Source organism: Brassica rapa, chromosome A05, assembly GCF_000309985.2.
Source record: "Brassica rapa cultivar Chiifu-401-42 chromosome A05, CAAS_Brap_v3.01, whole genome shotgun sequence".
NCBI lineage: Eukaryota > Viridiplantae > Streptophyta > Magnoliopsida > Brassicales > Brassicaceae > Brassica > Brassica rapa.
Genome location: NC_024799.2, coordinates 25726331 through 25750535, shown reverse-complemented (window position 1 = coordinate 25750535; position 24205 = coordinate 25726331). Strand labels below are relative to the sequence as shown.

Here is a 24205-nt window from a genome sequence, read left to right as displayed (position 1 = left end):
AACGCCTACTGTATAAAAGTTAAAAAATTAGATTATCAGTTGGACAAATGTTTAGATTCTATAAATAATATAATATATTATTATACTAGTTCGCATATAATAATTTATATTTTATAAAAAATTATGATATAGTTTTTTTTTCTTCAAACGGCTGTTTTATTATTCAAGCGTAAAATGGTATAGCAAACCAGATCAGAACAGAACAACAAATGTAGTACAAGTTCCTATGGAAGGATTTTGCTATCTTAGATAAGAAATCAAATGATACATTTTCTGAACGAAGAACAAAAACAATCGAAAACTCTATGTATCTGATTTTCAGCTTCATAAACTCCTTCAGCTCAGTACAGAAGTTCGGCCATGCTTAGGGGTCTCTGATCATCGAAATTATATATTTTTGATAGTTAAAACGGTAACAACCAAAATTTTTGGAGGGTTTTACATAGACTCGCTAAAGGCTAAAACGTTTTTTAGGATACTTGCACAACTTATTCAGCGTTTGCGTTTGGAATGAAATAAAAACTGGGCCAGGCCCATGTATAGACAGCGTCATCAGTTAACAATAATAACATTTCTCCCCTCAGCCCAATTGACATAACCGGCTCAAGCTGAATCGAAACCTCAAACCGGAAAGCGATAATGGTTTCCGACGGTAGCGAGCGCTTGAAGCTCAACGTCGGCGGCGAAATCTTCGAAACCACCTCATCCACCATTCAATCAACCTGCCCAGACTCTCTCCTCGCTGCTCTCTCCACCCCAACCTCCCACGGATCGAATCCCGTCTTCATCGATCGCGACCCTGAGATTTTCTCCGCCATCCTCAACCTCCTCCGAACCGGACGCCTCCCAGCTAACTCCTCCTCAGGCGTCTTCTCCAAACAAGAGCTGCTCGATGAAGCTCTTTACTACGGCGTCGAGTCACTCCTCCGGTCGGCGATGCTGCCTCCGCCGCTCCAAGGTTTCGACGCTTCGCTAATCTCCACCATCGCGCCGGCGACCGACGGAGTCCCCTCCGCTTTCACCGCAACCGCCGGAGACGCTTCTTTATGGGTCGCTCACGGCGGACAGATCTCCGTCTACGATTGGAGTCTCTCCCACGCCGTAACCGTACGCACGCATCTCAGTGACGTCACGTCGATCTGCCGCGTGTGGGACGAGGCGGCGGCGATCGGATCCGGATCCGCGTCGGGGCTTCACTTCTACGATCTCTCTAGCGGCCGTTACGTCGGTTCCACGCACTGGACGGATCCGGAAGATCCGAGGATCCACAAGGCGCGAGTCGCCGCCGTCGCGGATTCTCCCGGCGGAGTCTTCGCATCGTTTGATTGCTTGCATAGAGAGAACAGCGTTCTACAGATCGATAAGTCCACTCTCCAAGTCGCCGCCGTCATCGGCCAGCAATCCGGAAGCTCAGCTAAAACCTCCGTACCGGAGAAGCTCCGGTGGGTGGCGAATAACGGTCTTTTAGTCGGATCCGCGGTCCAACGAGGAGTGTTCGGATGCTCCGGGTACATCCGGATCTGGGATCCACGATCAAAGAACATTGTGTGGGAGACGAGCGAGCCAGGTTCGGGACGAAGCAGCAGGTTCGGAGACGCGTTAGCTGACGTGGACGTGGACGTTGAAGAGTCAACTCTCTTCAAGGTGTGTTCAAAGTCAGGTGATCTCGGAATGGCAGATCTTCGTAAATTAGGTGAAGATCCGTGGGTATATGTGTCAGATGATAATCCTGGCGCGTGGAGTGCAGACGACGGAGAGAGAAGCGGAGGTTACAGCGTTGTGCATTGTTATAGAAAGCAAGTGTTGGCAGCGAGAGGTGGAGCGTTGGAGGTGTGGTCGAGTGTTGAGGGGAAGACGAGTGGTGGTCTGATTCGTAGAAGGAACTTTGTAGACAAGGAAGAAGACTCCAAGAGAGGGATGGTTTCTAAAATTGAGGCAGGAGGTGATAGGCTGTTTGTTTCTAGGGAGTATATGGAAGGTGTTGAGGTCTGGGAGAGTTCTAACTCCTCAAGTATGATAGAACTGTGATCAAGCGGCTCTGTAGTGTCATATTCTCAGGAAAATGTTTTGTTTCCTGGGAGAACAGTTGAACATATTGTAATGAAGAACAGGAAGATTCAAACTTCACTGTTGTCACATTCACCAGCAATCTCTTCTGTTGTAAATGGATTCATAGAGTTTTTCTCATTGTAAGGTTATGGTTGTAGTTGATAACTGATAAGAAACTAGGTTAGGTTCTAGTTGAGTGGGAAAAATCAAGTTCAAAAACAATAAAGTGAAATGCAGGCTCTGCTGTGGATAAAGGTCTACTCATAGAAGCCCTTGTGGTAGATTTGATAGAAAGAAGAGAAAACATCTTCATCAATTCATTGTATTTGACTGATCTATATCTCCATGATTATTACGAACATCAGTTTTAGACTCCAAAAGTCAATATTATGTTAGCATAATGAATTTATGATCATATGCATATTTTTGTCTTGAAAGCAAGCTTCTATTGTAGAGATACTACATAGAGCTAAAGTGCAACTACTCTTTTTGTCTTTCTCAACCTACTCAACCTAATGCTCTCTTTACTCATGAAATGTTTTACCTTTTTGAACAAGACAGAGAATCTTCCTTTATGTCTTTGCTTTATTGTCAGTGTAATAAAACCTTTTGTTGCAACTTCGATAGTGCACTCCGCTTTTACACAAGGTCGTCTTGAGAGGAGAGGAACACACATTTTGTTTTATTTTTAAATGTAAGCTTTTCTTTGGATTCTTTGGATACTATTGATAGGTTTTGTTCATGGTAGGTCAGGTTTTATGGACCTACAATTTCTGAAACGCTTAAGATTTGTTATGATGAAAATAATTTGTGTTTTCCTTTTTGTTGAATAAAATCCTTCTTTTAAGAAATTTATTGGAATTTTCCTCTTGTTTTTTTCTTAACAAGGATTATTATTAGTGGGGTAAAAAAAAAAACAAGAAAACCAAGTGGGGATTTTGTCTTCCATGAACTTTCTTGTCTTTGGTTCTTCGATGTTGACCCTTCTTTTTCAATTTTAAACCTGGTTTCTCTCTTATACTACACAATGGAAGTTCTAACATTAAATAACTCATGTTAGTGTTTATACCAAAGAACACACATACGATGAGTGTAATTTTTTATTTATTTCCCCAGCAAACTTTGATCCATGGTTTGCAATGGATCTTTTCCTTGTTTTTTGTACTTAAAACGTTTGCAAAATGAGGTTGAAAAACCACTCCTCTCTACAATGCTCAATTCACAATTCTCAACTCTTTTAACATTTCACCAGAAGAAAAAGAGAGTAGGAGTTCCATTTGATCCGAATCCTAACCGGTCAAATCAAGAAGACCACGTCGAGACAGAGTTTGATCTGGACAGCGAAAAAGAAGAGTTCAAGAACTCAATGCAGTCTTCAATAGCTTCTGCTCTGTGAGACTCCGACTCAGCTAGAGACTTGGACCTTTTCATACGAATAGACGAGGAAGGAGAAGATGAAGACAGCAACAACGATGACGTTTTGTCGGTCGTACTCCTACTAAAGGACATAGAACGCAGCGTTTTGGCGACTCTAGCTCGGATACGTCGGATGAGCTTCCTTCCAGCAGGCGAGGTCTTGAGACCGAAACTGAGAAATCCAATGAGGACCACCTTTCTCTGGTCGTGATGTTTTGGGAATACAGGTTCCTCAGTGGCTTCTTGGTTAGGACTAAAGCTTACTCTTTTGCATGCTCCTCGTGACATATTTCTTTTTGTCTGAAATTATGTTGATGAGAGAGAGACCAAAATATTTCGTAAAGAGAAGCAAACGGGAAAGACTATTTATGAGGAGGTATGTTTTGACTTTTGACTAATGTCAGAAAATACATTGGGGTTAAAATGTAAAAAATAGAAACAGAGGGGTAAATATGTTATTAATCTATTTAAAATCTTTATTGAAAAGACCATGATTTTTTTTTAAATGGTAATAAAAAATCAACTTATCAAAAAAAAAAAAATCAAGTTATGGAATAGAAAATTACTGTTTACAACACTAATGAGATGCTAAACAAAAGAGAATGTAATCAGAAATATATACTATACTAAAAGGGGGATATAAGCCATGGAGAGGATGTCCACATAGGATAGAAAAATCAACCAATCAGAGAACCCGAAATTGCCATGTCATCTCATTTTTTTTCGTAAAAAATAAAAAAACAATGCGAAGGTGAGATTCGAACCCGGGTTAGTATGATATATATATAGGACAGTTACCACTAAGCCATTGAAACTTTATTGGACACATATATAAGAACCACTAAGTATATAATCACAAACTCTTATGTACATTTACAATAATATGAATTCAACTTTCACGACTCCGATACTTTATTTTGTAAAAAAAAAATAAGTAAGTGACTAAGCTAATATATTCTTAGAAAGTGTGAGAACGTTGACAAGTATGAAAAAGCATAGATTTTTGTTTTCGTGACAAAGTTAGAATTTTGTAAAAGTAAGTTTAAACATATATTTTCGTGACAAATATGAAAAAAACATAGATTTTTGTAAAATTTTGACAAAACAACTCATAACATACTTCTCTAATGTCTTAATAAAATATTATTTAAGGGTGCAAATAATTAAATATATTAATTCAATAAATTTTGTAATTTTATAGACAAAACAACAATAACACAACAAATTTTGAAACATTTGTTTAACCTATCGATTTTTTTTCATGAGAATCCAACTAAACAAGATAAAAAAATAATTAGATTTACAAATATTTAATTACCATTTTATTCAATTTGATTAATTTCAAATTATCATAATGTATCTTTTGAAGTTACAAATATGAAAAAGCATAGATTTTGTACAATTTGACCAAAACAACTCAAAACATATTTTTCTAATGTCTTAATAAAATTATTAAGGATGCAATAATTAAATATATTATTCAATAAATTTTATAATTTATAGACAACACAATACCACAACAATTTTGAAACATTTGTTTAACCATCGATTTTTTTTCATGTGAGAATCCAACTAAACAATTAGATTTACAAATATTTAATACCATTTTCTTCAATTTTGTTCATTTTAATTGTAATATGTATCTTTTTGAAGTTACAAAAAAATAATGTTCTTTCTTTATTACACTAGAATTATATATAGATTCATATACACAAAATAAATATAATATAACAACATAAATTTAAAAATACAGCAAATTAATATATAATTTTATTTTAAATTAAATTATTTAAAAGTGTATTTTTGTTAAACAAAATAATAAAAAGTAAAACTGATTTGATGGTAATTTTATGATATATATATATCAATTCTGTGAAAAAGAAATAGAAGCTTAATATGGAAAAAAAATCTTAAATACAAAAACCTCTAAAAATTAACAAAAAAACTAATAAATTAAACTATGATATCACTTAAAAGCTTCTTAGACCATATTAATAAAATATTTAAGCGATAATTAGACAAATTTGATTTTTTTTTCCAGCAAAAAGTTTATTATTAATTAGCTTCAGTTATTTCAAGATGTTTAGAAATGGTGGACAAAAAATAGGATGTACATTAATGATATATGAACTATGAATAGTACTTTGGTGAAGCAGACTAGATAAAACATCTATATGCACATACATTTTCAGTCCTTTTTGATGCCTAAATTCAATTTCTTCAGAGTAATTATTCCACAAATAGATCGTATGAGATATTGTTTTGATATGTAGATTTGTTTTTTTTCAATGTTAAGAAGATTGATAACTGTAAAAATGTCTCATTCTTCTATTGATATGTCTATAACCGAGTCCCCAACATGAGACAAGTTTGTTTAAAAAGTAAATAATTTTCTTTTTTCTTATATTATATAATAAATATAATTATTTACTGATAATAAAAATATAGTTATTCATCTATCACAAATATCTATGCAAATATGTGAATCAAGTTACAACAATCAAACAACATAATGATTTCCACAAAGAAAATTTAAAAAATATTTTATGTTATGTAGTCATATTTTATATTTTTAAATAATATAATACAATATTTATACATTATTTTTTAGAATTGAGAAATACATATAATATCTTATCCGCGCGTAGCGCGGTTAAAAGTTCTAGTGGCATTAAATGCATTAAACAACATTAGTCAGCAAACACTACAAGATAGAGACAGAGGGAAAGTGAGCGTTTCTTTAGAGCAAAGTACTTTTCCGTCTTAAAAAGTGGAATACTTTCTCGAATCCTGAAGATTCCATATAGAAGAAGAGCTTCTCACTTTACCCATTTTAAATCAGAGAGACTCAGTTTTTTTCATTTAGTTCAAGCTATGTCGATGCTCAAAGCCTTATCCTTTGTTTTCGTTTTGTTGTGCTTCGAGATTCATGAAACCATGGCTGCAGATGGGAACTCCTCGTTTTCGTTTGATGGGTTCGCAAAGTCTCCGAGTCTTGACAAGCACGTTGCTTTGTCTGGTGATTCGAAGCTTGTCAGTGACGGTTCTTCGATTCAGCTGACTGACTCGGTGAGTGGAAGCGTGGGAGGAGTCGTTTACACGAAACCCATCAAGCTTCTTCAAGGTAAAGAGAGTAGGAACTCGTTATCTTTCTCGAGTTACTTTTCCTTCTCGATGCCTAATGAGATTGGTGTTGTCATGGCCTTTGTAATGGTTCCAACTAGTTTGGATCTTGGCCTCTTCGGTAAGAAAGATAACAGTTCCTCTGCGTTAGAGTTTCTGTTTCAGTACGCAAAGAACGAGACAGTTGCTGCTTTTGAGTTTGATATATCCAAAAGAGGAAACCGTGCGAGAGTCTTGGTAGGTAAACCTGAATCTTCCGAAATTAGAAACCTTTCCTTTGAGGGTGACTTGTTGATGGAGAGTGGAGGGAGGTTGAACTGTATGGTTGAGTATGAAGCAAGTTCTAAGAGAGTAATGGTTCGATTCAGAAAGCCAGGTTCGGTTAAGTTGTTAGATCCATTCTTCTCCTTCTCGGTTGACTTGGGGGAGCTATGGAGTGATGGTGAGTTCGTTGTGTGTTTAAGCTCTGCAAACGGGAACTCTTCCAATGCACATTTGCTTCATTCATGGAGGTTTGAGATAAGGCAGCCAACGCCGGTGTGGATGCATTCACTGCCGGTTGAACCGAATCAAGCCATAGAGGCTGACGTTTCCACGGAGGGGGAAGAAGGTGTCGAGAGAAACGAGTGCATATGGAGAATGCTTGGTGTTTGGGTCTTGGGTGCAGTGTGTGGAGCGTTAGGGGTAACGCTGGCTTTGTATCTATGGACGATATGCGGTCTGAGGCGGTCAATGGCGGTGGTGGTACCAGAGGAATGTCATGTGAAAGGGTTGAGTGTTGCGGTGGGTGGTGGTATTGAAGAAGGCAAGAAGTAGTGAAGGACTTTGGTTTGGTTTTTGGAAGCTTTGTCTTAATGTTGTAGTGTAAATGTAGACCCTTTCTTCCACTCTCTAGTTCCTTTCGTCTCTAATGACTTTTGTGTGGACTTGAATCAGTTTAATTTGTAAAATCACTATGAAAAGAAGGCTTAAGCTTATTATCTTGCGAAATTTAACTGATTCATGTTGTCCTTCACCTCCTGACACAGATCAAATGTCTAGAAAACACACAACATTCACATGTGTCATCAGTTGCCACTTGATTCTATGTTGCTTATACTGATGTAATGTGAATTTAACCTCAACATGGGACACAAACAAAAGAGGAGAGAAAGCAGGCAATAGAGATCCATACAAGTGTTCTTCCAAGTTAGTTCTCTTTCTCTAGCCTTTTGACTGATCCTCCCCTAATGCTACGAACCATCTGGAGAGCACCCGGCGTGGTAAGCTTCACAAACCATACAAGTGTTCTTCCAAGTTAGTTCTCTTTCTCTAGCCTTTTGACTGATCCTCCCCTAATGCTACGAACCATCTGGAGAGCACCCGGCGTGGTAAGCTTCACAAACGCTGAGGTTGGCCGCAAGAGGCAATTCTTGATAAGCGCGGTGTAGAGGAGGTAGGATCAAAGAAGACTTTTTATCCATTGCTAATAGCTTTCCACACTTACTATATCATAAAAGATGTGAAAAGCTTAGTCCACGGACCAAAGAGTAATAAGAGACTGGTTTATTTACCTGCATGGTTTACTATAAAGTGATTCAAAACTGCATATCCATAGCTGCATTACAAGAAAAAAAGGTGTAAGTTAACTTCCATGGATCCAAAATAAATAAATGGTTCATGTCATCCAGAGACTGATGAGTCCTTGTTAAATGTTTTATTTACCAGGAGAGAGTACAGAGCTGTTCCGCTACCAAATCCAAGGAAGTATTGCAAGGCCGTAGCCGCATGTTCCTGCAAGAAAATTTAATTAACGAAAGTTCCCAATTTATCAAATTAACACCAGTTGCAGTCTTTGTTGTTACCGTGATGTGTTTGTAAACATGATGAACCGAGAAGCCTCTCGCATGTAAGTAGCTTCCTCCCTATAAGGAAGGGGATGAAGCAAAAACATGAGTACATACATAAAAAAACAACTTCATTTAGAGAGAATTGTGGAAGTTTACCTCATCTAAAGAGAAGAATGCAACTGCATCTGGATCAACAGAACCAGCTGGATTCAACGAGACCACAGCTCTGAACACGGAAGGAAACGATAATTCAATTACAGCAACCTTGTCCACAACTTCATCCTGTAACCCTGATCTCAGCTTACTAGAACTCTGGAAAATAGGTTTTGATTCTTCTGATGGATCATCATCACTTCCGGAGCCAGGTAAAGAACTAGCTCTTTTGAGCCAGCTCAACCGTCCATAAGTAGACACCTTCACATTAGGAACCAGCTTCTCTAGACGTGATTGTATATCTGGCAATGTCTTGTACTCAACCGGCTCCTCTCCTCCATGTTCTAATAGTGAATGGGAGGCACGTTGTTTTTTAGATCCTGGTTCCATCTTGGGTCCATCGTCAATGTGAGGGAAGAATCGTCTTTTTTGATCCGTAAAGGCCTTGAGAGCTAACCTACAGTCATCATTGAGAGTCATACTATGTGTCAAAGATATAAGAATCTCATTGAGTTTCTTCCCATTAAAAATTTGAAGAAAAAGAAAAAACATATAAATAAGAGAGAGAGAACAAGATGAGTCTTTGAGAGACTCTAAAACAATGTGTCAAGTTTTACATAGTTCAATTTTCTTCTTTAAAAACAAAAAAAAAATTAATTCACAATTCAATTTTATTAGTATTTTATAACTGAGAGACTCATACAGACACCTAACCAACCAATGCTGATGCTCTAACAAGCCACAAGGAAAACAACATTCACAGTAGAATAGCAGATAGAGGAGAATGCATGACGTTTAGAAAGTATGATTTTAGCTGATGACACTCCAAATTGCATATGATTCAATAAACATAAAACCACAATCCTCTAGGAGAAACAAACAGCCTAATGGAACTTCAAATCTAGTTTGTAGACTCGAACCAAACCCCTTACTTATACTCAAGCAATTATCAACAATGTGATAACTAACCAGAAGGAAAACAACATTCACAGTAGAATAGCAAATAAGTAAGCTTTTAACTGATGACACTCCAAAGCATATGATCCAATAAGCTTAATAATCATTTGAATAAACATAAACTACAATCCTCGAGGAGAAACCAACAGCAAATAGACCCAAACCATAACTCTTAGTTATGCTCAAACAATTAGCAACAACAGAAGAGTAAATGGAGGAGAATGCATGACGTTTAGTAAGTATGCTTAATGCTTATAACTGATAACACTCCAAATCGCATATATGATTCAATAAGCCTTAATAATCCCTCAACAAAATATAAAACCACAACCCTCCAGGAAAAAACTAAAAGCCAAATAGAAATTTAAATCTAGTTTGTAGACTCAAACCCAAACTCTTAGTTATGCTCAAACGATTAGCAACAATGTGATACCAACACCACATGCCATGAAAGTACTAACAGCTAAATGTATCTTCAGCAGAAGCTAATATAACTCATTAGCTAACATTGTGAGACCTGGTTCTATCAACAGCAGAAGCACCAGCTTGGCCAGCAAGCTGTCTCTTCCAAGCATAAGCAACAACAGCACCATCAGGACAAACCAAAGGCATGTGAAGACCCCACGAGTTACTTCTCGACCTGAGAGACTCTGTGAGAACCCCAGACTCTTCCAGCTTCTTCCCTGAGATCCAAATCAACACCAACACTTTCAAATCCCTAATCTACTGATTATACTAATGGAAAGAATCAATTTTTGTAAAGTAGTACCGATTGAACGGAGATCCTGGAGGTGCTGACGCATGGAAGCGTCTTCTTTGAGGAAGAGCTGGAGAGGCGGAGGTGCTGACGCATGGAAGCGTCTTCTTTGAGGAAGAGCTGGAGAGGCGCGTCGTTGTGGCGAGGGTTCGAGGCGACGAACATGGCTTCGAGGATGCGGTCGGCGCCGAGGCGGATGTCGGCGATTACCCTAGCGGCTTGGTTGAGACGTTCCATGGCTTGAGCCACCTGCTTCGGCGGCGCGTCTGGTTCCGACTGGTGGCTCGCCGCTAGGGGTTGTTGTAGCGACTGCATAAGCTGAGATCGAAGGATCAAACTCTATCTCTCACTATCTTGATTTCAGTTTGATTCATTAACTGAGCTCTGGTCTCCTCCCGACAGCAACTCAATTCGATTTTAGTACGTTTAAATCCGCGTTTATGATTTTTATAAGGAAGAAACGCCAAACGTGTTTCTTAGCTTTAGCGTTTCAGTCGCTCTTTGGACTTGCTTTTTTTTTTTGTCAACTTGGACTTGCTTAGTCAGACAAGTGCAAGGCCAATTTTTTTTTTTTTTTTTTGTTAAATTTGTAATATCATTAGAAAATGAAAGTTTAGGTGTTGCAAAATGTGATTAGAAGTTTGATAAAATTGTTAATATCCAGAAACATATGATATATTTGTTAGAATTATTTTGGAATTTCGTCATTTAGTTTCCCCCTATAGAACACCTTCTGGGAAGAAAACTAGAAATCCCCGTAAAGAATTCGACAAATCAAGTCTAAGCTACGAGCGTCTGATACAAATTTCTTTGCAATCTGAAGTAAGCATAATACATGTTAGAGACATGATGTCAATATAACAAAGGACGGCTAATGTTTGGATGGAGATGGAAGAGAACGCAGTTCAACTTGAATACAGTATGAAGTGCATATGTCTTTCCTAGCATTTGAGTTGGTATTCACTCTTGAGGTAGACAAATTTGGATGGCATAGCAAATGGTTTAAAACTTTCAAAATTTTATGTTTAAGTACTTTTCTTGTGGAGTTAAAAAATAAAAAGAAATACAATAATAATAGTTTAGAAGATGGATTTTACCTTTTTCTCTATACATAAACTTTCTCAAGAGATTTATACATTTGCATGATCTAACTAATTTGAAAATGTTGAGAAAACTTCTAGTTTTGGACACTCTACTTTTTAGTTTTGACAAAAAATGCTCTTGAACTTTGTTCTTTTGTTAGTTTATTTAGTTCTTAGTTACAAATAAATAAATAATTGTTATTTATTAGTACATGAATATGCAATATTTGAAAGTATTTTGGAAATGATTTTTTTCTATAAATGTTAAGTTTAGATAACCAAAATTACGTTGCATCTCTAGTAAAGTATTTTAGTTATGTTGTTCAATTATTTTCTTACATTCTTCCTCTTTATCTATTCATTTCATCAATTACACAGTCACAAATTGAATCATTTTGTAACTATTGGAATCATATATTTTAAAAGATAAGAAAACACAAACAGCTAGTTAAAAATTCTCTTAAAATCGTGTTAACATTTACATACATTATTGTTGATAGTTATATTTGTTTCTATATTGTTGCAGATACACACATTTCTTTATATGTACAACATTTGCATATGTTCTATTCTAGTCATATCATTTTTTTTGTTCCACTAAGATGATTATGATATGTTGAACATAAAACCTCATAAAGTATTTTACTATATATTTTTAAATAGAAATTTATTTATTTTGATACATTTTCTGTTTTTAAAAGGTTTGTAATAACTGCTTTGATATCTTCTATACCAAATAACCAATCGACTTTGTTTGCTATATATTTCTTACTACCAAAAATATTGTTGAAATATTAATAAAAGGTAATATTTTTTTCATTATATGGAGATATAGCAAAATTATGTACTCGGTTTATAAAATACATAGTTTATATATAAAATGAAAATGATGTTAGACATATCAGTTATAACCGAAATCCATAACAATCAATAATATACAATGATGCATTTAATTAGGTAGTCATCAAATCAAATTTTGTTATGTTCATCTAAGATTGTAAACAATTAGCGACTAAAACCAACAAAATAATACTATTAGTTATATATATAAACTTACGTGTGCTCATAAAATCAGATGCTATAAAAAATTATTTGTGATAATTATTCAAAAAAAACTGTAATGTTTTAAATAAATAAAAGTTATTTCTATGAATCATTAAACTACTTGACATTTTGTATTTATATCATTTTGTAATTTTAAAATGCTAACAAGTTGAATAGAAAGTTAGAAATCTGTTTTTTTATATATGCATGATGCTATTAAACAGACCAGAATGAAAGTACGAGACTCTAAGTATAATAATCCGTTAAAACAGGGCTTTTTTTGTGTAAATACAAAAAAACACAAAACTGGTTTTGGATAATGCACAAACCAAATTAAAGAACGAGCGGTTACTCTCTACCTTCTTCTTCATCAGAAACAAACAAGATGATGAACACGCTTCAAGCATTTCAGACAACTCTAACACCAAACTTCCATGTTCTATTCAATCCCTCAAGACATTCCATTTCCAGAACCCAATTCCTCTGTCTCTCGAAACCCAGAGATGGAAACTCGGACTCAGAGTCTGATCCCGATCCTCCAAAACCAGAAGGAGATACACAGAGACAAGAGCTCTTAGCCAGGATCGCCATGCTTCAAACATCGAAGGTCCGTTTAACTGATTTCCTGGACGAACGATCGGATTATCTCACCAAGTTTGCTGAAGAAGCCAACGCAGAGTTTGACAAGGTTGGAGAAGACGCCATGAAAGACCTCGACGAAGCTAGCTCAAGGGTATTGTATCACTTCTAAAAGATCCTCACTTTTGTCTTACCTTTATTCTTAAGCTCAAGAGATATTGATTTGCTCGATGATCTTGCATGAACAGAGAGATATATAAGCTGACATTGTTTGTTTCTGTTTCTTGGTGATTGAGCAGATACTAGAGAACATAGAAAGCAAGATGCAAGCATTCGAGGAATCTGCAGGGTTGAACAGGTTGGAGATAGAGGAGAACGATAACAAGTTGGCTGAGTTTGAGGAGCAGATCGTGGAAGACAGGAATGAAGGATTGTTCTTCAAGAGCTTACGTGATAAACAGCCTGTTGATGTAGAGAAAGCTAAAGAGGAGACACAGAAAATACAAGAGGTTACCAAAGAAAGTGTAGGATCAGAGTCAAGAAGGAACATTTACCTCGGTTTGATTGGGATCGTGGCTCTAGGAATCGCTGATTCTTTTGTTTCTTCACCGGATTGGAGAAAAGTAGCTGTTCTTGGAGCTATCCTTATCCCACTGCTCACTCAGTTTGTGAACGAGCAGACATTGTTATCAGAAGAAGCAGATAAGGGTAAAGGAAACAAGAAAGAATGAATAGGAATGACTCTGTATCACAATGTAAAGTAATACAGAGTGATAATGCATGAGCAGTTTTTTTCTTTTAACCGACGAAAAGTTACAGTTATAAAGTAATACATAAACTTTATAAACTCAAAAGAAAGATAATCTAAAGATCTTTAACAAACATAAAAAAAAGATATCTAATACTTTATCATCACTAGTCTCTGTTGCGGGAAAAGGACGGGAGGGGGACAGCTTCTTGAGGTCGTAGTATCACGAGCAGGCCGAACATCCCCAGCATCGGGAGGACAAGCAGCCACTTCAGAAGCTTGTAATAATACATATGGAAAGTTAGAGAGAATTCGTCTGAGAAATGGAGTCCATTCTTGTCCACCATCTCAACCATTACTGTCCCTGTTGTCCTGACTCCAACGGTTGGTAGTTTTATTCTGTATTTTCCTGGTTTGTTATAGATCTGGCTCTGCTTTATCCTCCTGTCTCCTTGGTAATTGCCTGGTACCAACAGCGTCGTCTGTAACATTTGAAAACCCGCTCTAGTTTAGTTTCAAAGGAACCATTGCTAATCATATCATCTATTGAGGTTAGAGGAACTTACTGTAACATTGTAGGGTGCTTGTGAACCTGATGGGTATCTGTAGTTATCAACAATCTCAATCTCAGCCCAGAAGTTTTTGCCTTCCTCATCGCGGAAACCTCTGGTTGAATGCGTGACAAAAACACCTTCACGATCGTAACGGATTGCCTTATTGTTCATCCCTTGATCAGTCGATCTCCAAGCCTGATGAATTTGAGAACCAAGTGTGCAATCAGTAATCTATCACAATTTTTAAAAAGAAACAATGTCAGTGTTCGGAAGGTCTTGCCTTGAGGGGATGGTGAGGAGAAGGCGTGGAGAAGCAAAAGACGTTCCCGTTCATAGTTGAGACGATGAGATCAAGATCATCTCCACCGTCAACATTATCAGCCAAGACCATGCTGTATCTGTAACACGAAACATCCATCTTCGTTATAAAAATACAATGGAAAAGGGAAAGTACTAAAAATATTACTGTGCCTCAAGGAAGCAAGTGACTTACGAAGTTTCACCAATATCAACAGCGTCAGCGCACGAGGTGGGTCCATCTATGAGATACATGTAACCATCAAAGGATGTGGTAACAATGGTGAGTCCCTTCTTCTTCTCGCCTCGCTTGTTCAGATCAACAAGGAGAAGCTGGTTCATCACTCTTCCATGAGTTCTGTACGGGTAAGGACGGACAATCGAACCATCCTTGCCACTAAGAACGTAAATATTTCCTGATGTTGTAGGAACCACAACATCAGTGTGTCCATCGCCATCAACATCGCCTATTGAAGGACCCTGAAAGAGAAGATTAGTATCAGTCTCTGGTTGTGAAGTGAACAGAGAGAGGATTCCAAGTTAAAGGATGTTTGGTCTCACGCAGGGGCTCACTACTTGAAAGTAAGAACAGGTGAAACTTATGAAATATCATATGCAGTATGATCAATTCATATAATCGTGGTGATATATCTACAAGTTGTTCATTCATAAGGCTGTTTTACACTAGATGAGAATAAACGGATGTAACTGTATACCTGGGGAACAAGACTCTTTAGATGTACTTCCCAAATTTCCACTCCTTGGGTGGTCCATGCTGCTACATTTCCGTGGGAATCTGTTGTCACAAGTTCAATCTTTCCATCGTCATTTATATCAGCTGCAACCACTGCCCCTTGTATTTCAGCCATTTCAAGTGGGAATTTTTCTCTGATGTTTCCTGCAAAAAGACAACAATCTTAGAATCCAAATTAACACCAAGACTTGCAAAGGAAACTGCCATGAAGTCTTACCACGGTGGTCCATGGCGTAGAATAAGCCAAAAGAAGTTCCGACAAGGATATCCATGTAACCATCGCCATCCAAATCAACAACCGTTGGGGAAGAATACATATATGCACGGAAGTTTGAGTTATCCGTACTCAAATCTAGCTCTTTGACCCATTTAACTTGTTTAGTCTCAAGATTGAAAACCACAATTGAACTAGCAATGTAGTTTTTGATGTCAATACTACCAAGCTCTTTCAGATGTTCTGGATTGTCATAATACCTGAAAAATAGCTTAGAGGGTCAGTTATATTAAGCAAAGTAAATAAACTGGAAACGCAACATTTAAGTCCTCATGCATGCTTTGCAGAAAATATTTACTAATGATGCTTTGAATTGACAGCTTATGGACAGTTGGACACATCTTCGGCGGTAAAGAGATGAAACAGAAACTTACTCAGGGTCGAAGAAATAGGAAACAGCAACAACCATCTCCTGTATTCCATCTTTGTCTATGTCAGCAATAACCTGATAAACAAGTGACACTGTAAGATCTCTCATGGAAGCAAGTAATCAAAGACAATGGTTTTTGACATAGATGAAACTCACAGGAGTGCACAGTATATGGGCGTCAATGTTCACATAATCCTCTGAGTTCTCGTGCTGCCCCTCGACCCATTCCTCATCACCCCACATGGTCTCATTAACATAATCGTCATAATCATAACTGTATTCATCACCTAACTCCTCTGTATCACGCAACAAGTCAAACGATGAATCTGCGTCAGCTTCTAATATTCCATCGTTTTCAACTGTGGCCATGCGAACACCCTCATTGTTGTCTTTATTGTCAGAATGGCCGTCCGAGCCACCATCTTCCAGAAGTCGCCTCCCACTTTTGGTTCCTGTCTCTGTCGTACTACTGTTTCCAGATGTCACCAAAATTTCTGAAGAATTATCCGTACTGGTATTTAATTTAATAACAGTGTCATTCTTAGCTTCACTAATCTTGCTTTGATCCACCTCTTTGGTGGTTACATTTCCACTGGTTTTTTCTGTTGAGACAGCTGTAGTATCATTTGTTGCCGAATTGTTCGAGCTAACATTCATGGAGGAGTTATGTAGCTCTGGAGTAGGCTTTACAACTGCTTCTGTTTGGTTATTCTCAGGTTTCTTCTGATCCTCTTGAGACGTCACTGGGGTAGGCTTTACGACTGCTTCGGTTTGGTTATTTTCTGGTTTCTTCTGATCCTCTTGTGACGTCACATTTGAAGCCTCGCCATGAAATTCTTTGGGCATCGAGACTGTAACATTTGGTGTTGTGGTAGTTGCACTCGTTTCTACAAAGAGGAGTAAGAGCCACAAAGTAAACTTTCATCAAGACCTAATACGACTCTCCTAATCCATGTACTTACTCAACAGTCTAAATACAAAGAGATACTGATAAGAGAGGATGAACCCCATGCAAAATCCATAAGAAAAACGAAATACAAAAAGTACAAGAAATATTCAGATAAGCTGAGGCAGATGGTCCAAGCAGAAACTAAGCTTTACACATTCAGTTAACCTAACCACACAACCAATCTGACTAGCTAAGTGTCGTCGAATTCAACTAAACAGAGACTGTGGACGATGGGCATAACTTAAGCAGTAAACTATAAAACTGATGTCGAAACTCAATATGATAAACAAACTTACGAGTGGTCGCTGACTTCATCTCCATAGCTTCTTGCACAAGCTGTTCATCATGGACATCAGGATGTGAACGGTCAACAGGGTCAGGATTCAGACCCACATGCCAGTTCTTGTGCACTTTTCTACGTGGCACTTCTAGCTTATCTGACATTAAAAAGCCTGATACCCTGGAAACAAGAAAGTATCATATGCGAACCCATAAAACAGAAAAATATGTATATATAGTTATCATCCGCGAGTAAAAGTTACCTGAAGAAGAGCACTTCGCCATTGTAGGTCGCCAGAGCAATTTCTCTAACACCATCTTTGTCGATATCAAATAGAAGAGGACTTGAATGCACGTTTGACTGATGAAAAGCAGGCCAACCTAGCATTTCATAAGCGGCATCAGTAACATTACAAAAAGTTCTCGAGGTTCTACATCACTAGATATCGAAGTACCTGGCATCTTGTCTCCATCAGCACCTTCAAGAACTTCAAGGTAGTGAACAAAAGATGGAACAACAATGTCAAGCTTTCCATCACTGTAACAAAAAAACCAAAATCAGGTCAACACTCATGATCCCTAATCAAAAACTCAGATTCCATCATATATGATTGCTATATCATATATACCTGTTGATATCAGCAATCAAAGGTGTAGCATAAACGCTAGAAGTGACTTCAGTTTGCCATCGCAGCTCCAGTTTCCTCGGGCACTGAGTATTCAACAAAGCATCTTCATCACTGCCACAACGAAACCAAACCTCGTAAGAGCAAGGAAACGTATCTCCTAACAATCAAAGCTAAATACGCACAAGTCTACACAGAGCTCAATACAGATCGAAACTTACATTTCGGGGTATCCCTGCTCGTCATCGGTGGCTTTACGCTCTCTGAACTTGTTTTCCCCATAAGAGGGATTCGATAAGATCAGGAAGAGGAAAAACCTCAGCAAACACCGTCGCGTGTGGGTTTTCATATGATCACACTCCAGACGATTACCTTGGAGCCGATCCAGGTACGAGGGAACTGAATGCAATTACAGAATTGGGGTTTTAGGGATTGAGGTGGAGAGATCGAGAAGGAGAAGCTGATCGCAGCGGACCGGCGAAATCGAGTGACGCTGGGAAAGAGTAACTTCTTGCCGTTTTGATATAAAATTGTTGTATAACTTCGGTCAGCGAAACGACACGCTGTTTAATTACATATATAAGAAACACCACCACTTTTTCTTCACTTAGAATGGTTGTGGGGTCAACACATTTTTCGTAAATTTTCCGTATAATGTAAATGTGAGTGAAGGAGTGGGAACAACAATACTTCATCTATGAGAAAAATGAGCAACCATTCTTTCTTCTGAAGTAAAATAAAACCAATAACAATATGATACTAATACTAAAGATTACAACATTATATATCCTCCTAAGTGCTATGACTTGTACCATTACAACATCTTCTTCATCTAAACATAAACACACACCTTAAACCATCATCACATATGCCAAACGGAATCGGATTCATTATAAAAACCCTAAAGCTTCTCGAAACAAACCACACATCCTAAGAAAAAGCAGAGCTCCTTCTTTCTTCTTACGTACAGTGTTAGCATACAGCCTATGCTGTTTCATCTGCGGCGCGCGGCTTTGCTATCCATCTGAATACGGTCCGCGTACATAGGCAAACGGATGATCTCCCTTATCTCCTGCAGCAACACTTCCTCTGTGATGTTGTCCTTTATGCTTCTCATCACCTATTTCAACATTCACAATGGGTCATCACACCAGGTAACACTGACATATAGGTAAGAAAGCTAAAACCCTTGTTTGAGACATGAACAATGAGAGAGATACGAAAGAAAACACAAAGGACGAGTGGAAAGTTCGTAAGCAAAGTATGATCATCATACAGTAATGTCACAACTGAGGATTTGGATCTAAAGAATACAATCAATCATATAAAGGGAGGTAAGACAGGAAGTACTGACCTTTCTATAAGTGTTGATATCATTTGGCGTTGATTTATCGACCCTGACCCGCATGCTAACCCAAACTTGCTCATCCTGATCCCAAGAACACTCTACAATCTTCCCAGAGTACTCGGCCGGGTCTGAATCATCTGTTGCAGTTTTAGTATTAGCAGCTAGTAGTTCTCAGAAATAATGGAGTAATATATGATAAATGGTGTTCACTACTATCAACAAATATAAGCAGAGATAACACCATACACACCTCTAAAAACAACATTATTTCCATCCATATGCTTCTTCTTCCCCCTTTCAAACAAGGAAAGCATTCCCCTGCCACTCTCATCCTGTTCGTATAGAAAGTCAACCGAGTTCATTTCTGGATACTTCCACTTCAGTAGACCTTCATGGGTACGGGCAACATAAGGGTCATCCCAGCCCTGTTAACAGAAAAGCAGATTTCAGTTATTTATTAAGAAGCTGTACCAGAGCTAAATGGCTTTGGTCCTAAAGTCTAACATCCGAGATCCTCTTTCGGTCCCATAGTTACCTGAAAGATCAGACCGTCGGCTTCATGTGAAAGTGATGGAATGAAACCCTTCAAAACCTTCTCAACCGCAGAAAGCAACCAAAAATCCTTTCTCCGTACCTAGGCAAGAAAATAGGTACCAGCTCCATTAACAATTATACAGGGGAAAAGGAATTGTAACAATGGGAAATGGCATGAGAAAGAATAATGTAACTCTTAGTACGCACCCTAAAAGGCTCAAGATCATATCTGTAGATATGACTTCTTGCCTTCTCATGATTTCGGGGATCTATCACCTCCTTCTCGAGCATCTTCCATCTTTCATAGAAAGGCCGCTGATCCATATAAATCGTGCAACTTAGCATTAGTATCTTAAGCAAATGACACGTAATACAGCAAGCCAAACACAACTCGAGAATACTCTATACCAATGACAGCTGTGAATGATGGTAAACAGATTATGTCAAGCCTTACTCTCCGAGACAGCTACGACAAATTATGTTTAGTGTTGCAATAAATTCAGTAAGCCATTGGTATCATATGCTCCATATGAGCATAGGGATCATATATATTAATAATTCCCGGAGTATTTATTGCATCACAAAACATATCAGACATGAAAAACAACCAATAAACATTTTAAGAGAGTCACAGTAAGTCCTGATCTAAATACTGCTCGATTTCTACAATATTCTCTTATGAGGGTAATGACAGCTACAGTGCTTACGATGTGCTTCAATACATACTCAAATCTTGAGCTAATCCCACTGAGCCAATTAAAACAAGGGAACCAATCCAGCCATTAAAGATCGAAGAAAGAAAGACAGTTCCAACCTCTACAACTGATTGACCGTTGATTGCTACCATATCATAGATTAGATATCTCCTCTCCTGCCTTTGTTTATCTGGCAAGGTATCTATAATCATTTCTCCATCAAGCAATGTGAAGTGATGCACTTTATCAGATAAGCCCTGGCAACCAAATAAAATTACATAAGAAAGAAACAGGATTTGTATATATATAACGATACACACTATCAAAGATAAAAAAAAACCACTCACTTCAGTTGGGTGTTTGAAGGGGAACCGCATTTGTACTCTTCGGAACCTAAAGCTCCTATCTACTAAATAACATCCATCCATGGTTAGCAGCATCATGTATCGCGTTCCATCAGCCTTCCATGTTGCATAATAGTACCGCTGTCTCAAGAGTTGCAAATTATCCCTGTATTAGAACAAGTAAATTAAAAATTGAGAATCGCAAACGAGATGGATTTGTTGGGTCCGAAACTTAGGGGATGCACCAGTGCCCGACATGGTCAAATGGTAACGCAGATAGTCATACCTGTTTAAGGATACAGGGTGTGAACCTGGAAATTGCGAACATCCTCTTCCCTAGAGTAGATAAAATAGTTCAGCAAGCACATGTTAGATTCCATCAATGAAGAAAAGATGAAGATATAAGGATACCGAAACAAAAATTTAATCTTGTCGACCTAGCCATCTGAGGAGAAGTATACTACGCGAGCCAAAAGAAAATAACTAACAGAAACGAAATAATAAGCTATTTTTCGGATTTATAACGAAACCAAAGTCAATGGGAGAAAAGAACCTAAAAAGCTTAGGGATACTTCTTTCAAATTCACAAAAAAATGGGTACCAAGATGATGAAGATGCGGTTCTAATTTCAAATTAGTACATCCTACTGTTGAAATTTTCTCAAGTAGCATCCGAATAAATGGACGAGCAACAACAGAATAAGAGACATCAATCACGAGACAATAATCATTTACACCAAAGCGACAAGAAACTGAACATCAATTGTGAGACACTCATCGATTCAACTACATAATATTATGTGTGGACATCATATAACAAGATTTCAAAATCCCTACCCCAATATTCAGCGATAGCATCCTATAAAAGAAGTGCCGGTAACCTTCCTCCTGGTCAGGGGGTATTTCATCACCCAAAACGTCATCATTTGACATCTTGACTTCCACCTGATGGGGTTCTTCCTGAAACAGTAAGCAGTAAAATAACTATAAACCAATAACAGATGAGCACTTTATGAGTTTTATCAGCCTTGGATAGTCTCAACTTAACCAACAATATGCACCATACTTGATAAAGATTAATTCATGAGTGTTCTGAAAAGCTAACTTTCTTTAGAGAACCAGTGTTTCAAAGATCGCTAGTAAATGGTAAAATGGCATAGATATAACGATTCTGAAGCTGGAATTCAGGAATGAGCCGTTCTTCAGATGGTTTCTCTAATTAACAATGAATAAGGCATGCATAAAGCTTGAGGAAACGGGCAGGAATATCATTGAAATGACAGTATATGTATATATGTGATCAGCTAAATAAACGATCATCTGTTAGCACCGAGATTACCTGCACAGGACCAGCCGGTCCGCCATCATCATCATCATCATCTGGAACAGCTTCACCATTTAAATCAAGCTCGGTAGACCTCTTCCATTCCGGAGTTGATGGGCAAATAACACTCTCAGGTTTTATTTCGTGATAAAACGTGTATAAAGCATCAATATAGTCTGGTTTATAGATCCCAGGGGGGCGGGCATCGGAAAAGATTTTTAATGCCTGAGAAAAACACCATAGGATAAGATTCTTTACTCTTACGAGGTACATAAAATGCAGTGCACAAATACAACGAAATAAATGAAAACTGACCTGTGTAACATTCATCGGCCCAGATCGCATAAGATAATGAACTATCATAAACCCTGTCCGATTATGCCCATGCGTACAGTGGACGAGAATATACTTCTTTGAGTGTTTTAGATTTAGGACGAACTGATTAACCTGAAGAAGGTTTGTTTAAGTGAGCTACTAACAGTAGACAAACTTACTTTTATAAAGAGCATCACGAGAAAATAAAATACAACTTGACTACAAATAAACATATACCTCATTGACAAACGTGTTGACAGACACATTATCTGGCACTGAATCACGACCCTTGCATGCAATCTACAAGCAAAGAATACTAAAGGTAAAGCAAACTGCTACAGCTCCCACAAATAATATAGGTATATAGACAGTATGTTTTATTATTACCTTAACATGTTTAATGCCTTCCTTCTTTAAGTCTGTCGTAGAATAGTAACGAGTTGTATTTGTCAAATCAATCACCAGACCAAGCTGAAAAGGATGGCAACATTACACAACAAGTTAGATCACGGACATAATAGTGTTCAATAAACAAACGATACAAACACATATTTATTAACGAGTAAGGACAAATACATTCCACAAATTACCTTTCTCCCAGCTATCCTCTGGTTATGGACCACCTGCTTAAAAGAGTATCTACTCCCAGGAGGCACATGATTATTGTAAGCTTCATTCAAGGGAACTTTGGAAGGAACGAGGAATCCTATCTCATGCCCAGAGGGAGGGCAGTCTAGCCAACCTGTGATATTGGACAGGCTGTCAAAGAGTCACCCTATTTAAAGCATTAGCCTAAACGGGAAAAAGACAAATACACTAGCCAAAACTATTCAGAAGCCGTTTATAGCTGAGAGTAAATAACAGCCACAAAATCACAATAAACAACTCGGCGCATGATTATATTATCACCTTGAGGGATCTTGTATCTATCATAAGCTTTAGTGTTTCGATTCTGGTAATATTGATCACGGTAAGCTGGCTGAGAGTTATGCGTCGGCTTGTCGTATCTCATTCGTTTCCTTCTCTCATCACGTTCCTGAAACAAAAATCATAACTCATCCTCAGTCTAACGGTTAAATAAGAAAGACTGTAACTTTAATTAGTTGTATAGTAGACTGTGGAGAATCAACAGTACCCGTCTTGCTATCTCCACGGCAGACTCTATCCTGTCATCACGCGACGAGTAGTCTTCAAGATGTCGCACATAAGGTTCGTCATCTTCTTCAGGTTGGGGTGAAGCATTTAAGTCCATCGTAGCAACCATTCAAGTACAAACTTAACACATCCTTCCTCTCCACGAAGCTACCTAAGCCATATCTAAAATCAAGAGAAGAAGTCGCGATATAAAAGCAACACAGAGGAGAAGAAACTAAAATTGCTTCTACAATTGAGCAAATTCGATTCAAATTCAAAGCAAGGAGATCCACATAAAGTTCTCTCAGCTAAGAAACCCTAGAAGTCACGAATCAACGAAATCTCAGCCGGACATTTCGAATTCGTCCTCTTATCGGAAACATCCCGACGAGAAATGAGTCTCTAGCTAACTAACAAGTGTGAAGAATCACCTAACCAAATTAAAGCTTCCGAAGCGGTACTATGAGACGAGGAAGCTTCGATCGATGATGACGAGGGAATCAAAACGGAGATGGCGAGAGAGAGAGAGTGTGAAGTTTCAGTATCGATCGCGGGTTCAGTGGGGGAAAAGTTGAAATCGAAACCCTAGAGAGAGAGAAGAGAGTGGTTGATGAAAGGAGGAGAGAGAAAGAATCCGACGACAAGTCTTGTATATATATAGTGGTCAGTCGA

The 24205-nt window shown here is 37.9% G+C and overlaps 7 protein-coding genes across 13 annotated transcripts; 3 read left to right on the top strand and 4 right to left on the bottom strand.

Moving 5' to 3' along the window:
* The first annotated feature begins 55 nt into the window (after positions 1-55).
* On the top strand, positions 56-2214 carry LOC103870567 (BTB/POZ domain-containing protein At3g09030). The gene has a single exon (XM_009148710.3). It carries the CDS (start codon positions 640-642, stop codon positions 2026-2028), a length of 1389 nt encoding a protein of 462 aa, XP_009146958.1. The 5' UTR covers positions 56-639; the 3' UTR covers positions 2029-2214.
* Positions 2215-3234: 1020 nt separating this feature from the next.
* LOC103870566 (josephin-like protein) lies at positions 3235-4199 on the bottom strand. The gene has a single exon (XM_009148708.3). The coding sequence runs from the start codon at positions 3751-3753 to the stop codon at positions 3352-3354; it is 402 nt and encodes a 133-aa protein (XP_009146956.1). The 5' UTR covers positions 3754-4199; the 3' UTR covers positions 3235-3351.
* A 1944-nt stretch (positions 4200-6143) lies between these two features.
* Positions 6144-7565, top strand: LOC103870564. Its single transcript, XM_009148706.3, has one exon. The coding sequence runs from the start codon at positions 6340-6342 to the stop codon at positions 7402-7404; it is 1065 nt and encodes a 354-aa protein (XP_009146954.1). The 5' UTR covers positions 6144-6339; the 3' UTR covers positions 7405-7565.
* Positions 7547-11003, bottom strand: LOC103870565 (mediator of RNA polymerase II transcription subunit 27). Of its 3 annotated transcripts, none has more exons than XM_033291970.1 (9): positions 10416-10992; positions 10297-10365; positions 10045-10210; positions 8574-9027; positions 8433-8492; positions 8293-8361; positions 8142-8185; positions 7905-8073; positions 7547-7796 (listed from the first exon to the last, which is right to left on the bottom strand). In XM_033291970.1, the coding sequence occupies exons 1-8, from the start codon at positions 10597-10599 to the stop codon at positions 7929-7931; spliced, it is 1191 nt and encodes a 396-aa protein (XP_033147861.1). In that variant the 5' UTR covers positions 10600-10992; the 3' UTR covers positions 7547-7796; positions 7905-7928. The 3 variants fall into 3 exon arrangements, 2 of the variants coding, with proteins under 2 accessions (XP_033147861.1, XP_009146955.1); XR_004458308.1 differs by having other exon boundaries at positions 7551-7757; positions 7866-8073; positions 10416-10989; XM_009148707.3 differs by having other exon boundaries at positions 7585-7865; positions 7974-8073; positions 10416-11003.
* A 1677-nt stretch (positions 11004-12680) lies between these two features.
* LOC103870562 lies at positions 12681-13791 on the top strand. Its single transcript, XM_009148703.3, has 2 exons — positions 12681-13143; positions 13289-13791. Exons 1-2 carry the CDS (start codon positions 12796-12798, stop codon positions 13718-13720), a joined length of 780 nt encoding a protein of 259 aa, XP_009146951.1. The 5' UTR covers positions 12681-12795; the 3' UTR covers positions 13721-13791.
* Positions 13761-18378, bottom strand: LOC103870563 (protein DEFECTIVE IN EXINE FORMATION 1). 2 transcript variants are annotated; one of them, XM_009148704.3, is made up of 13 exons: positions 18062-18374; positions 17844-17954; positions 17670-17752; positions 17478-17595; positions 17232-17395; positions 16143-16873; positions 15991-16061; positions 15560-15816; positions 15305-15486; positions 14785-15068; positions 14572-14689; positions 14304-14486; positions 13761-14219 (listed from the first exon to the last, which is right to left on the bottom strand). In XM_009148704.3, exons 1-13 carry the CDS (start codon positions 18187-18189, stop codon positions 13905-13907), a joined length of 2745 nt encoding a protein of 914 aa, XP_009146952.1. In that variant the 5' UTR covers positions 18190-18374; the 3' UTR covers positions 13761-13904. The 2 variants fall into 2 exon arrangements, with proteins under 2 accessions (XP_009146952.1, XP_009146953.1); XM_009148705.3 differs by having other exon boundaries at positions 14155-14241; positions 18062-18378.
* Positions 18379-18590: 212 nt separating this feature from the next.
* Positions 18591-24200, bottom strand: LOC103870561 (mRNA-capping enzyme). 4 transcript variants are annotated; one of them, XM_009148699.3, is made up of 17 exons: positions 23965-24200; positions 23535-23716; positions 23309-23435; positions 22990-23141; positions 22787-22870; positions 22637-22699; positions 22400-22531; positions 22100-22309; positions 21598-21720; positions 21048-21097; positions 20765-20927; positions 20537-20674; positions 19930-20037; positions 19724-19822; positions 19439-19613; positions 19195-19325; positions 18591-18960 (listed from the first exon to the last, which is right to left on the bottom strand). In XM_009148699.3, the coding sequence occupies exons 2-17, from the start codon at positions 23661-23663 to the stop codon at positions 18835-18837; spliced, it is 2010 nt and encodes a 669-aa protein (XP_009146947.1). In that variant the 5' UTR covers positions 23664-23716; positions 23965-24200; the 3' UTR covers positions 18591-18834. The 4 variants fall into 4 exon arrangements, with proteins under 4 accessions (XP_009146947.1, XP_009146948.1, XP_033147843.1 ...); XM_009148700.3 differs by having other exon boundaries at positions 23535-23705; XM_033291952.1 differs by having other exon boundaries at positions 23970-24183.
* Positions 24201-24205: the final 5 nt, after the last annotated feature.